Source organism: Lampetra fluviatilis, chromosome 6 (genome assembly GCF_964198595.1).
Source record: "Lampetra fluviatilis chromosome 6, kcLamFluv1.1, whole genome shotgun sequence".
NCBI classification, from domain to species: domain Eukaryota; kingdom Metazoa; phylum Chordata; class Hyperoartia; order Petromyzontiformes; family Petromyzontidae; genus Lampetra; species Lampetra fluviatilis.
This window is the reverse complement of record NC_136280.1, coordinates 1795514-1811454: the sequence shown is the minus strand read 5'-3', so window position 1 is coordinate 1811454 and position 15941 is coordinate 1795514. Positions and strand designations below refer to the sequence as shown.

The 15941-nt window shown below is 52.0% G+C and overlaps 1 protein-coding gene across 2 annotated transcripts; it reads right to left on the bottom strand.

Moving 5' to 3' along the window:
• Positions 1-3357: 3357 nt before the first annotated feature.
• On the bottom strand, positions 3358-14938 carry NDUFV1 (NADH:ubiquinone oxidoreductase core subunit V1). 2 transcript variants are annotated; one of them, XM_078857441.1, is made up of 11 exons: positions 14780-14938; positions 13030-13139; positions 12396-12478; positions 11341-11511; positions 10570-10753; positions 8382-8571; positions 7660-7872; positions 6201-6367; positions 5601-5682; positions 5020-5165; positions 3358-4783 (listed from the first exon to the last, which is right to left on the bottom strand). In XM_078857441.1, exons 2-11 carry the CDS (start codon positions 13132-13134, stop codon positions 4694-4696), a joined length of 1431 nt encoding a protein of 476 aa, XP_078713567.1. In that variant the 5' UTR covers positions 13135-13139; positions 14780-14938; the 3' UTR covers positions 3358-4693. The 2 variants fall into 2 exon arrangements, with proteins under 2 accessions (XP_078713567.1, XP_078713568.1); XM_078857442.1 differs by lacking the exon at positions 14780-14938 and adding an exon at positions 14628-14730.
• Positions 14939-15941: the final 1003 nt, after the last annotated feature.

The window sequence follows — 15941 nt, the reverse complement described above, 5'->3', positions numbered from 1 at the left end:
GGGGTGGACTGCTGCCATCTAGGGCCTTCATCCGGCAGTGGATTGATCGTGGCTGATGATGATTATGGTGATGGGGAGGGGGGGAAGTGTGATGGGTTTGACTCATCCGTTCGGATTACGGTGGAGTCAGGGGATGAAGGTGATATGACAAATGTGATGGTAATTATTGTGCAGGCGATGATGGTAATAATGGTGCTGACGTGTTAATGGATAATTAATATTATGGCAATGACACGTGATGATAACGATGATACCGTGATGCTGCTGATTATTATTAAACGGATGGCGATGGCACGGAAGCTGCTGTGAATAACGACACATTGCCACTGATGCTAATGGCACATTAGGACAGTAATGACGAAGGTGATTATGATGATGGCACAGATGACGCCGACCAATAGTAACACGAACCATGACGATCGTGATGAAGATCACACGAATGATGACCCCGAGGACGGCGTTTCCGCTATAGGCGAGAATGGGGTTGTGATGCTGGGGGGTGGAAGCGAGGTGGTTGGCGGGGGTGTTGGGGGGATGAGTGGGGGGAGCGGACGAGTTGGGTGGTGGGTGGAGGTTGGCCTTCATCTGAACGAGAACCCCACCTTCGACTGGGAGCGAGCTTCGTGCGCGCGCGTGCACGTGTCGTGCGTGGCGCAGGCGCGCGGCCACGTGTGTTCTGTGCGCGGGGGCGCGCGCGTGTGCGTGCGCGCGCCACAATTCGCGGAAATGTTGTTTCCAGGATGCACGTGCCCTCGATTTTTTATGTAACAAACATCCTACGTGAGCTAGGGCCTCTTGGGGACGGGTCGATGGGAGGAGGAGGGTGCCGAGGTTGGCGGTGGTGGTGGTGGCAGACCGCGATGCTTCGTCATTGAGGTGGTGGCTGTGGTGACGATTGTCTGAACCGGTGCTGGGCATCTTCTCCTAGGTAGACTCGGCCTAGAATAGGAACCTGGTGAGATATGTAAACATCGTCACTTAGGGAGACAAAGGCGGTCGGGCGCGGTGCTAGCCACCCACCCCCTCGTGTGCCGTTTCGGCCTTCCTAGGTGCCACTCGCTAACAGCACTTGCCCCAACAGTCTGTTAAAGCTACACTGTGGTTGGGTGGTGGCGGTAGTTTGTGGTGTCGAGATTATGGTACGAAAGGCTGTGGTGGTGGTGCCAATCGTGATCGGAGTGGCCGTGATGGTTGGTGTATTTCGTATCACGCTTGGTTACACAGCAGCAGCCTCAGGACTCTTTTTCAGGAGGGTCCTGTCAATATTTCGCACTAAAGGCGGAGGGGACGGCAATGTTTGTTGAACTTCTTTCACACCGTACGTAGCTAATAGGAGGTGCGGGGGAAGGACAACAGTGGTTTTCCAAGTAGATTCCAATCGAATAATTTGCCGGTGTTTCATCTTTCAAATGTGGACAATGACACAGCCACACAACGGCATCCCTCATTTGCGAATGACGCCACAAGGCATACTTCAAGTACCGTGACGCCACGGGCACGCTTCACGTACCGTGGAGGAGACGGCGCGTATGCCTCATGGGCCGCAGTTTTGAATCAGGGCGGCCGCTTGGATCGAACCGTGAAGCTCTGCGACAAAAAGCGGCGAACGTGGCACCGCCGCTTGGCGATGGGGTGGCGCCGAGTATAGTGACCGTGGTGGTGGTGCCGGTGATCGTGGTGGCAACTGTCACGGCAGCGAAAGGGGCAGCGTTGGTGGCGAAAAACAACGACGGTGATTGCGGTGACGATCCTCAAGAGTCGCGATCATTCGTGATACCGCGTTTTTTCGTGGTGATGGAAAGTTATTGTTGTGGCAATTATGGTGTAATGACTGACCATAAAGGTGGTGGTGGTGGTGGTGAGGAAGGTTAAATTGATTGTTACTGGCGGTGACAGTGGCCGTGTCGACAGTGGCGAGTGGCAGTTTACATAAAACTAAACTTATTTTGATTTTACCAGGTAAGGTCAACCCCGAGCTATACAACTGTTTTTCAGAAGCGACCTGGCCACAAATGATAGCTCAACGAAGCGGCTTATCAAGTGGAATTTTACAGCAGCCAAATACTCCTAACGCCGTAATGTTGATTTTAAATGTGGAGGGGAAAAAAAGCGGAAGACCCGGAGAAAAATCCACGCGATCACGTGGAGAGCCACACGCAAACTCCAAATATACAGGCGTCTGGGTCGGGATCTAACCCACGGCATTCTGTATACCAGTCGGGGAAGATCGCATCTCGCCACCGTGGCACCCAAACAACCGTGGAGGGTGGAATCATCACAGAATTGTCTCAAACGCCAACTCGAGCGCATGTGCCACAAGGCGCAATCACGTGGAAAATCAACGCACCACGCTCGAGCACGTGCGGGCAGTTACACAAACGCCGACCACCCCCCCACACCAACTCTCACCACCCCGCCTCCCTCCACCACAACCCCGCCCTCCCCCCACAGCATTGTTCCCTCAACCCCATGCCGCCCCCCCCATCTCCCACGCAACCCCCACAACTCCACCAATAACCTCGGACTATCGCTGCTGTGACTGCTGTTGCTGCTACCGCCGTGATAGCACATGTTCTCCGTCCGGCAGTGCTGCTGGGCGATCGGATCTCAGCCACAGGCCTGCGGTCAATGGAGCCGTTTAAACTTGGTGGTCAGAGAACAAAAACGAATCCATGCCACCCAGCCACGGCATGGACGTGCCTCTTGAACGTGGCCAGCTTCCCACATTCGTTTGTTTTTTGTTTGTTCCACTTTTTTTTCCTGTTGCTCTCGTACAGATCCGAATCCCGATTTGCGCGACCGTGTTGTGATGACGACGACTGCGGAGGTGGCGACAGCTTCTTCAAAGGGGCCTCCGCCCCCTCGGATTTGGCCAGGAGGCTTCGTCACCTTGAAGATACACGAGGCGTTATAATGGATAGGCCAGGGGGTTGGCGGCGTGCGGCTCCGTAACGATTGCTCTGTCACGTGATTAATCAAGGACCGTCCCCCGTATTCACATGCATTGAATTTTTTTAAAATTCATACACCGAGATCGAATAAAAATTGCGCTTCTTGTTATTTTGGTTGCCGTCCCCTGGGATAGGGGGATCCATAAAGCGCCCTGTGCAGGACGCTTTATAAATGAATGTACCAGCGAGGCGAGACATCAACATGTGCTCCTCCCTTCACCAACATGGACTGACCAGAGTAAAGAATGGCCAAGCACCCAAGAACTTGACCACCTGTGCTCGATTTCAGGTTCTGCAGTCCCGATGGTCGGGGGCGCTCCGAGCGGCCAGATCCACAGCAGACACCCAGCCGTAAACACTGGACGTACAGTACTGCAGGGAAGTCTAATTTAGGTGATTGTTTTTAAAGACCTGCCGTTCGCTCTATTCGGCGGGCGGGTAAACTACGATTCCATTGGATTTCGGCACGAGACAAACGGGCGTATGGCTGGTCACAGCAGAAAGTTATGCCGATGATGCCACGCCAGGAGATAAAAAAGAAAAACCCTTTGGATCCCTTGCAGAGCGAGGCAACCGCGTGGGGCAGCCCTCTTACCACCTGCCCGATCGTCAATTTCAGAAGGTAAAAATAACTCGCAGGATTCGACGAATCGCCGGTTGAAACGGCAAGCGCTCCCCCACATCTGGATCACACATCAGCTGCTCCGAGCAAAACAGCGGAAAGTTGCCGAGGAACAAACGACTTCTTTTTTCGAGCGAGGTCACCAACTTCCTAAAACCAAGAGGATGAGCAGCGCGCGTAGGGGGCCGGTGTGTAAGCGCCGTTTTATTATTGCACTCAGGGTCCAGAGCTGTCAATAACCAAAGGATGAACATCACCACGTGCGGCCAAAGCACCCCCCCCCCCCCCACGTCACCGAGGAGCAGGTTGCACGATCACTCAGGGGATGAACAGGGCCCCCTATTTGGGGGGGCACAAATCACCCCAAACAACCCCCCCCTTTCAAACTCGGGTGTCGGACGGCTTGCCAACAGCTGAAAGGCCTCTTTGTCCACAAGATAAAAACCATTTGTTTTTTTGGGTTGTCGACTTCTTTATCAGACACGACCGCAGGGCGTGAAGTGGCTGCAGTGGAGGGAGCTGAGTTAAAGTAGCCTGGGGCTGACACCGCCCCCGGCACCGCAGACTGGACCCGGGTTGGGGTTACGTCGCGGCTTGGCACTCCAATGGAATCGGACGATCGCTACCGTCCAGGGAGCACGTGCATGCCGAGCTGTGCCGGGCGCGCGTTCCGCAATAACAAACCCAAACCAAAAGAACACGAAATTAAGGGTGCCCCTAGCGGCTCTACTTACGCGACACATCTCGCCAACACGCACACACACCGCGGGGGCAACTGTCGACGAGCAGAGGATAAACACGCACGGGAGAGAATCCGCGAAAGCAAACCTAAAGCGTTGGCGTCACTCTCTCTCTTCCCACTGTACACGACGGTCACGTTCTCCACCAGGGCCTGAAATCGTGCATATTTGGGTCAACGTACGTGTGCATGCGTGTGTGCGTTCGTGCGTGCGTGGTGTTCTGCTTTTCTTCCGTAATTTGGAAGCGGGTGCCATCACCCTCCCTCCCTCTCCCCAACTCTCCACTCCCTCCCCTCCCACCGCTGGCTGATGGACGGCCATGCCAGGTGGGGGGGGGAGAAGGGGGGTGCAGGGGGAACGGGGCGGTGGCAGTGACGAGGTTATGACGATGACGCTGCCTTCCGCACGGCGGCCTCCTGGTAGCGCTGGATGCGCGTTTCAAGCACCGGGCGGAAGTGACGGATGAGGCCCTGAGGAAGAGCGGCGTGGGAGGGAAGAGGGGGAGAGGCGAACGAGTCACGCGCCAGCTGCGGACAGAACCTCATAATCAACGCCAGCCGGTAGGGGGGGCGGGGGGGAGTGTGAGGAGGTGGTCACTCATATAGTGACAGAAACACCGAGCAGGCAAACAGCACATTTGGAATATGAAAAGTAGTGGGGAGAAATAAGATTAAAAAAGGCATGTAACGAAGGAGCGAGAGATCACCTGAACAGGCCAGGCTGCTCCATCGCCCAGCGCGCAGATGGTGTGTCCCTCGATCTGCTTGCTGATCTCCCACAGCATGTCAATCTCCTCGGCCCGCGCATTGCCATCCACCAGGCGCCACATCATCGTGTTCATCCAGCCCGTGCCTGTGTGGTGCCCACCACCACCATCATCGTCATCGTCATCATCATTCCTGTAAACGTCCTCAACAATTCCACGGTCTTCATCGTACCCACCAGCAGGCTTAAGAATCGGACCAAGTTGTGCATGCTCTGGCGTACGAGTGTACCTCTGCGTGTGTGCCCATGTGGGTGTGCGCAACGTGCATGCGGTTGGGCGGCTAAAATACAGCAAGTTCGCACAATAGGGGACACAGGTGGCGCATCAACCAGTCATCTCATTCAGTCGACCCATGGCACCTGGGTCTGTGCCGTGACCTCCTGCCAGCGGGCATTCGACACTTCATGTGGCCTTAAAGTGCACAGAGCCTGGCACAAGCGCCGTGGCAACATCACCGGCACTTAGTGGCGAATGGCGGTTGTTGGGCAGGCACGTGCGTGTGCGGGCGCGCGTGCACTTGCCTTCCCGGCAAGGTGTGCACTGCCCACAGCTCTCGTGTTTGTAGAACTCCATGAGGCGAGCGATAGCCTTGACGACGTCCGTCTGTGAACCCAGCAACAACGCGCAACCACCTGAGCCACAGAACTTCGCGCTCCGTCGCCTTCCCCCCCCACCCACCCCAGCCGTGTCCCGAGGACTGTGCCAACGGCTTCGCGTCGAGAGACGAGAAAAATAAATTTGCATCGCTCGCCGAGCCGAACCGAGGAAACCTTTCTTGAGATTAGCGAACGGAAGAGGGTATCATAGAGCACCCTCCCGAGATCCCTTCAACTAACTTCTGGTCCGCACAGTAGGGGGGCAAGTGCTCTCTAACCACCCTGCCACAGGACAGAAATAGTCATCGGATGACACACAAACCTCGACAGCTTTGCTTCTCTGAAGGTGGAATTAAGCCAAATTAAATGCAGAAGTGGTCAATGTATCGTGGGTGAAGACCCCACAGTAAACAAGCAATTTCATCATCACTGTCATCATCATCATTGCCGTCATTACAATCATCACGAGCACCATCAATACCATCATCGTCATCACCACCACCACCGTCACCACCACAGACGTACCGACTTGTCCATGACGATGAGAGCGGCCGTGCCGAGGCCGGTCTGCGCTGCGACGAGAGCATCGAAGTCCATGAGGACCTCGTCGCACACGGCACGAGGGATGAGCGGCGTGGACGAGCCCCCCGGGATGATGCACAACAGGTTGTCCCAGCCGCCACGCACTCCGCCTACCACCACAGAGACAGGATAGTGGGGGGGGGGGAAACGGGGAGGGAGGGCTGTCAGTTGTGTAACGATTCATGGGTAGAGGTTGCTCATATCCATTGTTCGCCCTGAGCCAGTAGCAAAAACGAAACAACTTTTTTTTTAATTACCAGGTAAGGCTCACTGAGATATTTAGATATTTTTCAGAAGCAATCTGGCTATCACAAATGATATCTCCACGAAGTGGCTTATCGTGTGGTAATTTATAGCAGCCAAATAATCTAAACGTGTGATGCCGATCCACGCGACCGCAGGGAGAAAACATTCAAGTTCCAAATATACAGCACGCGTTAAGGGTCAGGATCGAACCCATGGACTTCTCCGTACCAGACGAGGGAGTTAACGTCTCGTCACCGCGGTGCCCCGCGGAATAAACATTCCACAGCCCCCCATCTCCCCATCATCCCTGCCCAATCCCCACATGATTTGATTAATTTCCAAGATTCAAGGTCACAATTTGATCTAGAAATCTATTCCGTGTTTTACATTGTGGAGGCATGGAGCGGGGGAGTAGCTTTGTGAGCGTGTAATGATTCTCCGCCCTCACTAGTCCCATAAATTTTCCTGATTCAGGGCAGTCTTAGATTCAAGGCCAGAACCAACGAGGGCCAGCATTGGGGCCCACCCCCCGCCCCCCCAGCCGTAAGTTGAGTCCAGTGTCAAGGCCAGGCTTACAGACAGACCCCGCTGGGGCACTTGTTGTTAGCGGGTGCCTATTAGAACCCAACACGGCACACACAGCTGGGCGATGTGGCCATGTTTATTTTCTCCCCCAGGGCAGATGTTTACACACCGTACCAGGTACTCAATTAAGGCTGAGTCTACGTTGGGTAAGCCCAAGACGTTGACCGTAAACAGAGATAGAATTTAGATTTGTAATGTAGTACGTTAACCAATACACTACAGCTCACCAAAAAAAGACAAAGATCCCCTGTATAGTCTTTACATATTTTTGTGGCAAGTGCTGTTAGCGAGCATCTACAAAGGCCACCACAGCACATGAGGGGGTGGGTGGACAGCACCACGCCTGGCCGCCTTTGTTTCTCGAGTAGCAATGTTTTCACACCGCACTAGGTAATCATTTTAAGGCAGAGTCGACTTAGGGGAGACCCACCAGGACCAGTTCAGATAATCGTCACCGGTGTTGGCCGCGAGTGGGAATCGGACTCAGGTCGCTAGATTCGTAGCGCAGTGGCGCTAACCACTGCAACCACCACTCCCTGCTCATCCCACACATCCACACACGCAGACGCACCGGCATGTCTCTCGACGAGCTCCTTCAGCGGGATGGACATCTCCTCCTCCACCGTGCACGGGTGGTTGACGTGGCCCGAGATGTTGAACAGCTTCGTCCCGGAGTTTCGCTCGCGGCCGAACCCGGCGAACCACTCCCCGCCGCGACGGCAGATGGTGGGCGCCACGGCGACCGTCTCCACGTTAGCGACCGTCGTGGGACAGCCGAACACGCCTGACGGGCAGAACCGCAGCCGCGTGCCGGTGCACGTGTCAAACAGCTTTTTCCGCGCAGCGTCCGTCTCAAGATGCGGCTGTGGTGGGGCGTTACATAAATCCACGCTGAACGTCGCGCAGCGTCGCCCACGCCTCCCGCTCTCCTGCACGGCCCAGCCAGGGGCTCGCACATGGGCTTGACGGGAGCTCAATCATAATCAGAATACTTATTTATAGTGGAGGAATCCAATGAGCTATAAAGCTCATTTTCACAGACGTCCCGTAGGGGCACGGGGTCAGAACGTTACAACAACAACACAAAAACCACGATAGAAGTGCAAGGTAGAGGAAAGGTAAACAAATCACTTAAAAATAACACAAATAAACTAAACAATTTTTTCTCTTCCCAGATTAAGCCCACTTTTCAGAAGCCACCTGGCGTACAAATAATAGCAGCTCAACAAAGTGGCTTATCACCACGTGGACAATTATATAGCAGCGGCCAAATAAACTCTCTAAAACGCTCACCGACGTCGGCGGGGAAGGGAGGCTTGAGACGCGGCTTGCCCTGCTTGCCCTCCAGGCTCTCGATCAGTGCCGTCTCCTCGCCGCAAATGTACGCGCCGGCCCCGCGGTGCACGAACACGTCGAAGTCGAAGCCCGAGCCGCACGCGTTGTGCCCCAACAGCCCCTTCTCGTACGCTTCCTTGATCGCGAGCTGCACGCGTACGCGGCGAGACGGGGGTACACACGGAAATACGTCGAGGTCAGATCACTCAACTGCTGGCACTGCTGCGATTCTTTAATTAGACAGGGGTTCTTTAGGGTAGCGGGTTTATGATGACTACACAAAACCCACCCACCCCCCGCCGTCACCATCACACTTAATTACTGCACTTAATTTGGATAAACTCCCACCTCCAAGACTTAAAACTATCACTTTGCGTGTCATGCGAAGAACATTACACTCTGTGTCAGGGCGGGTGAGAAAGCGCTGCCCCATCCTGGTGTGGACCAGAGTTCACTTCAAAAGGACCTCAGAGGCAGCTCTGCGAGATCCGCTTCAGGGGGACGTTCTCTAACAAACACAGGGGAGCACTGCTCTGTGAGAGATCCGAATAATAGATGTGTGTCTCATGACACTGATAGCATGACTGGGAAAAATAATATGCCAATTTAGACTGTCGGGGGCAGCCGCTTTTGGCGAGCGACTACTGAGGCTGGCATGGTGCACGAAGGGGTGGTGTGGACATAACAATACCAGACCGCATTTGACTCCCCTATGCTGATGTTTACACACACACACACCAAGTACTCATTTAAGGTGTGCAACCTAGGAAAGGCCCAGAGGAGGTTCAGATTCTACCTGCCGCTGGTAATCTAGGTTTGATTCCCCATAGCGGGGAATTAAAACCGAGATTAGTTTTGCCCGTGTGTGAACACGCAATCACCCACGCGCATTGTGTGCACTCAAAACACGTGTTCGCATTATCAATGCCCGCAGGCTTATGTGTGTGTTACCACACAAATGACCACCAGTAAAATATGAATGCAGCACTGTTTTAAGCAGGTGAGCTTTCACTAACTTTGATTATCCCTTGTGCAAAAGAGATATGTTAAGACTTCAGTGAAGAGAATAAATTATATGTTTCATTCAGTTTTGGTTACATTTGAAATCGGAATTTATTCCAGGGAAATGACACACTAAACAATTTTTATTTTACCAGGTAAGGCCCACTTTTTCAGAAGAGACCTGGCCACAAACTATAGTTCCACGAAGTGAGTTTTCGTGTGGAAATGTATAACAGCCAAATCATCTAAACGTGTTAAGTTGATTTAAAATGTGGAGGAAAAATAACCGGATGACCCGGAGAAAAATCCACGCGACCACGGGGAGAACACGCAAACTCTGAATATACAGATGTCAAGGTCGTGATCGAACCCACGACCTCCTTCATACCAGACGAGGGAGATAACATCTCCCCACCGCGGAGCCCCAAAATGCACCCAGCAACATCGTCATCTGTCACGGTCCTCACTTCTGCACATCAACTGATCTCGTAGCTCCATCATGTGGTGGGGTTCTCCTCGAAAGAGTGTCCTTTCCATCGGCTGCCACACCATCACGGGTCTCATCAATCACCCGTAATCTCACCGAGTGATGTGTCATGCCCAAAACCCACTTTGCTTAACATTCACCGATTTGCAAAATCATCCATCGACGCACCGCTCTGTCTCTTGTTCTTTATCAGTGTCTGTGTTTCTGATCTGTTAAACATTACAAAAAAATTAAGGAGTCTTAAAAACTATATTTTAAATTTGGCATTGAGCTTACATAAATGAATTATTGAACAGACTCGGAAACTGTACATACACAGGAACCGCCAGTGCTTGCTAGTGAGACCACAATATAGCTTTGTGCTAAGAGGCTTGATGCAGCACGCGATTGCGGTACACGACCGTGGCACGAAGCTGTGGCAAAGGATAATCCTAAAGAAACACGGCACAACTTAAATACCTTCACAGTACGATAACAATTCTATCGTTATTTCAGAGTAAGAACCGACCACGAAAAAAAGTATACGGAAAAATTATGTTCATAGCCTGCAACAGTTAGAGGTTCATTTGAGGCGTGCAGGTGTACGCCACCGCCATCCGGCAGGAGTTTGTGGCGCACACCGCCATGGCGTAAATACGTTGGCTGGGACGCACAAACCTGTAAGTTGGACGCCTCGTTGTAGAACTCGCCGCGGATGTAAATATAGGCGGCGCGCGCCCCCATGGCGCGTCCCGCCACCAGGCAGCCCTCGATCAGCTTGTGCGGGTCGTGACGCATGATCTCTCGATCCTTGCATGTGCCGGGCTCGCCCTCGTCTGCGTTCACCACCAGGTACTTGGGCCTGAAATGTTGCACGAATTTTTATTTTCTTACCCAGATGCGCAGTCGCAGGTGCGCGCGTGCACGTTGATGGCCCGATGCACGAACACACGAGTCACGTGGTGGGTAACCAATGACAACGAGCAGAAGGGTTATTACTAGAGGACGGCCTCTCAGGGGTGGGAAACTAATGTTCACCCAGGATTCCGTTTACAATGAGAGCTAGCCTGTCTGGGTGCATGCAGATGCGCCCGCCTGACACACGCGTGCACGTGTGCTCGTGTGTATATCCCATGGGGAGCGGTAGTCTAGCGGTTAGCGCGTTGTGCTACAAACCCAGCGACCCGAGTTCAATTCCCGCTCACGGCCACCACCAGTGACGGATTATCTGAACTGGTCCTGGGCCTCCTCTAGGTCTACTCAGCCTCAAATTATCACCTGGTGCGGTGTGTATCGCACCAGAAAGATGTGCACTACCTGGGCAAATTGGCACAAGACGGAGAAAAGTGGAAAGAAAGGACAAAATGTGCAGTGGACATCTATGGGCTATCGTGATGATGATGATACGGGGGCAGCATCTTTGTCTCGTGCGTATATGCCACTGGTTACCGTCCATCGGAGGGCTTGTTCATGAAGCCCCACTTCATGCCGGTGGGGAAGCCGGCGCCGCCGCGTCCTCGCAGCCCCGACACCTTCACCTCGTTGAGGATCCACTCATGCCCCTTGAGCAGGATCTCCTTCGTTTTGTACCAGTCTCCCCGTGCCATGGCGCCCTTCAGCCTGGCGGCAGTCACACGCACGCACGCGAGACAAATCACAGCATGGTCGCGCGTTTGCTCTCACGGGATCGGCAACCAAAATAACAAGAGCGTCCATTTTTTTCGAATTCGGTAAACAACTCAATTGATCGAGAGCCGCAATGCATGTGAATACAGGACGATGGTCCTTAATGATTAATGTCACGAAGCAGATCTTGAAGAGTCGTAGGTTGCCGGTCACCGTCCGTGCCATTCTAGCGCCACCTGCCGGACTTGGACTCGGAGCGGCCGAAGATCAAGGACATTTTTTCAAAATTCCTTTTAAAAGTTTCTGCACAGCATTAACTGAGGGAATTCTATGGCTCACTATGTATAGTTATTATTGCAGTTACAGACGCCACACTGCATAGAGCATTCTAACAATTTGGAGATTCTGTTGCGTTGGCAGGTGGTGCACGAGCACAATAAACAATAAACATAAATCAACACATGTCAACAACACTGTGACTTGATACCAAAATATAATAGGCGACGTTTCCAGGAATGACCCTTCTTCACAGCACATAGCCAATCATGCGCTATACAGTAAAACCTTGGATTGCGAGCATAATTCGTTCCGGAAACGTGTTTGTAATCCAAAGCACTCGTATATCAGTTGTGATCACGTGACGCTCGGCAGACAAAGCATATACGTACTACACGTATTGCAAGACCTCGCTCGTTTATCAAATTAATATTTATTTAAATTTTTTGCTCGTCTTGCAAAACACTCGCAGACCAAGTTACTCGCAATCCAAGGTTTTTACTGTATCGTGTTTTATTTTGAGACCGTGCTCTGGACGGATGCGTTGAGTTGTGGATGCTGAGGCTGTATCCTGCGCTTCATCGAGGCCACAGTGACAGTACCTCCAGTCATGGCGGCCGTAGAGGTTCGTAAAAATGCGGTCTTCATCCTTCAGAGGGCCAAACTTGGTTTTCTTCGGCTTTTGCTATCGAACAAACACACAGAGGGTTTTTATTTAGTGAGCGGGGCAGGACACAACATCGCATACATTACATCACGCACGCCGTTATTGGACATAACATCACATACATTACATCACGCACGCCGTTACTGTTGACATCGCACAGCGCTTTTGTTACTCCACCGCTGGATGAGGACCTCATCAAGAAGCGCGGGCCGTGGGGGGTTATTTGACCGCACTTCAACTCTGACGTACATGTTTGTTGAAGTTCTTTCGCACCGTGCGTAGTCAAGCGTGCTAATCGGAGGTGCGAACGTGGGGTGGTGGTGCAGCAGCATAGATGCGGCAGCATATAAGTAGAGTACAAGAATGGATTTTGACCGTACTGCTCCGCTCTTGCCTACCGTGCAACAACCCTGTTATGCACGGCGGTCGACCCTTCCAAGCGCTGTCCGGGCTCAAACCTAGCTGCTGAGATCTAATGAGATGGGGCTGGTTCCAGGTAATTTGGCGACAGGTGCCAATAGCAACAATCAAGAGGTGGAGGGGGGGGGTGCGTGGGGGGGGGGTCTCACCTGTTCAGGGGCTGCGGCAGCGCTGAGGCGTGCGACGCACACTGGACTCAGGCTCGCGGGACCCGACCTGATGCCCAGGTTCAGCACTGGGCGGAGTGTCCACATGGCTTCTGTTGCAAGCAAACAAGACGAGATAATGAACATCCCGCTGTAGGTCGTACACACTGTTAGCGAGCACCTATTAAGGCTCCCTCCCCACCGGCACGAGGTGTGCTGCACATGAACAAGCCTTCCAATGGACGCTGACTAGCGGACAAAGACGAAGTTCCCCCGACCGTGTAGCCATAACAGATTGTTGGGCGCAAGTTGCTGTTAGCGAGTAGCACCTATGAAGGCCGGCACGGAACACGAGGGGGTGGGTTGCCAGCACCACGCACGGCCGCCTTAGTCTCCCTAGTGGCGATGTTTACACGTCGCAGCAGGTACTCCCTTGAGGCTGAGCCGACCCAGGGGAGGCCCAGGGCCGATTCAGATAATCCGTCATTGGTGTTGGCCATGAGCGGGAATCGAACTCGGGTCGCCAGGTTCGCGCTAACCCTTATGCTACCGCTCCCCCCTGACTTGCGGACACGTCTGCACACACACACACTCTCTCAAGAGACTAGGTGAGTCTCATTTGCAAGAGGGACCTGGGTCTCTTTCCCAACTTCTCATCTGTGGAGACAGCAGTTGTATTAAAAAACAACATTTAAGATGGAGAGAGACACTTGCATGGGAGGTTCTTAACATCATCACCACTAAGCTGCAATGTTGATGATCTGCAATGTTGATGGTCAGCACTGCTGATGACCCAATGTTTCCCTTAAGTTTAACACATGGGAAAATGACTTTTAAAAATCTAAATCTTATTGCAAAGCGACCTTTGACTGCTGTTTCAATAACACGTTTGTGCAAAAAAAACAGCTCATGGACGGGAAATGCATTAAGTGGTTACCAGAGAATCACTGTTTGGGCTCCACAACTCTTGCCCATCAAACAAGATATAATTAACAATGATGATTGAAACGTGCCTCGGGAATGGAAGATAACTATGATTCAGGAACCCTTTACACTCTGGAAGTGATTTAAGTTATATCCCTTATGTAACCCGCGAGACGTCAGCATTTTTACAGGCAATTCATTGTTGAAGCAGGTGCAAAGGCCAATAAAGCACATCTACACGTTTTAAAAAGCTCACTGGCATTTTAAAACGCCACAACCAATCGCTGCCATGAACATTCGACGACCTTTTAGACGATGTTGCGTCTAATTAAGCTTAAAACCCGTGTTGTGTAACGCAACATAAGGGGGGAGAATTCCCCTCAGAGCTGTACTCACTTGATGTTTACACTCCTACTTGATGGTCATTTATAAACGCCCACAATAGATAAGCACAACATTCCCGGCACGAAACAACCCCCTTTGACGTACGTGACCAGGCGTAACAGTGGTTTAATATCGGCGTTTAAAAGGGCACTAGAGCGAGCCTTAAAGCTAGGCCCGAACATTCGCCTCAACGTACTTTAGTTTAAAAAATAAACTCCATTCTACGATTAAAACATATAAAACACGTACGTCGTTAACAATAACTACAGGTGTAGGTAAGTGTATTAATGTACCGTTGAAAATTGCCTCTTATAAAGGCGCGCCAACGACTCCGCCTAGCTAGGCCGCAGGCCTCCGTTTGACCTCTCAAGGTGTCACCGTCACGGGGGTCCCGGCTCAGGGGTTCAACCGGGGTCTGTGGGGCTCGGCAGGGGGAGGGTCTCACCTCTGCGGTGTCCCTGGAGGCAGGGGAGACAAAGACGGCGCAGGGAGAAGGGGATTGTTGAGGTCTGGGTGCCGGGAAGCTCTCCCCCGTGGAGGCGCGGCAAGGAGGCGAGTCGACGCAGGCGGCTACCTCGCGGGGGCGTAGTGGTAACGCGGGGAGAGGCATCGTGTACCCCAAAAACAACTCATCATTACCCTACAAAACCCATCGTGTACCCCAAAAAACAACGTTTACCCCAAAAAAACAATCGTGTACCCAAAAAAACTATCGTTTACCCCCAAAAAAACAATCATGTACCCCCCAAAAACCCCATCGTGTACCCCAAAAAAACCATCGTGTACCCCAAAAAAACCCGTCGTGTACCCCAAAAAAACAATCGTGTACCCCAAAAAACCACATCGTGTACCCAAAAAACAATCGTGTACCCCAAAAAACCACATCGTGTACCCCAAAAAAACCATCGTGTACCCCAAAAAAACAATCGTGTACCCCAAAAAAACCCATCGTGTACCCAAAAAACAATCGTGTACCCCAAAAAACCACATCGTGTACCCCAAAAAAACAATCGTGTACCCTAAAAAACCACATCGTGTACCCCAAAAAAACAATCGTGTACCCCCAAAAAAACCCATCGTGTACCCTAAAAAACCCATCGTGTACCCAAAAAAATCCAATCGTGTACCCCAAAAAACCCATCGTGTACCCAAATAAATCCATCGTGTACCCCAAAAAACCCATCGTGTACCCAAAAAAATCCAATCGTGTACCCCAAAAAACCCATCGTGTACCCAAAAAAATCCAATCGTGTACCCAAATAAATCCATCGTGTACCCCAAAAAACCCATCGTGTACCCAAATAAATCCATCGTGTACCCCAAAAAACCCATCGTGTACCCAAAAAAATCCAATCGTGTACCCCAAAAAACCCATCGTGTACCCAAATAAATCCATCGTGTACCCCAAAAAACCCATCGTGTACCCAAATAAATCCATCGTGTACCCCAAAAAACCCATCGTGTACCCAAAAAAATCCAATCGTGTACCCCAAAAAACCCATCGTGTACCCAAAAAAATCCAATCGTGTACCCCAAAAAACCCATCGTGTACCCAAATAAATCCATCGTGTACCCCAAAAAACCCATCGTGTACCCAAAAAAATCCA

Coding starts and splice junctions, on each gene's coding strand:
- NDUFV1 (XM_078857441.1), bottom strand. CDS start 13,134: ATGTGGACACTCCGCCCAGTGCTGAACCTGGGCATCAGGTCGGGTCCC. Junction 12,479..13,029: donor CTGCCGCAGCCCCTGAACAG/GTGAGACCCCCC, acceptor TTTGTTCGATAG/CAAAAGCCGAAGAAAACCAA. Junction 6,368..7,659: donor GCTCGTCGAGAGACATGCCG/GTGCGTCTGCGT, acceptor CTGTGGTGGTAG/GCGGAGTGCGTGGCGGCTGG.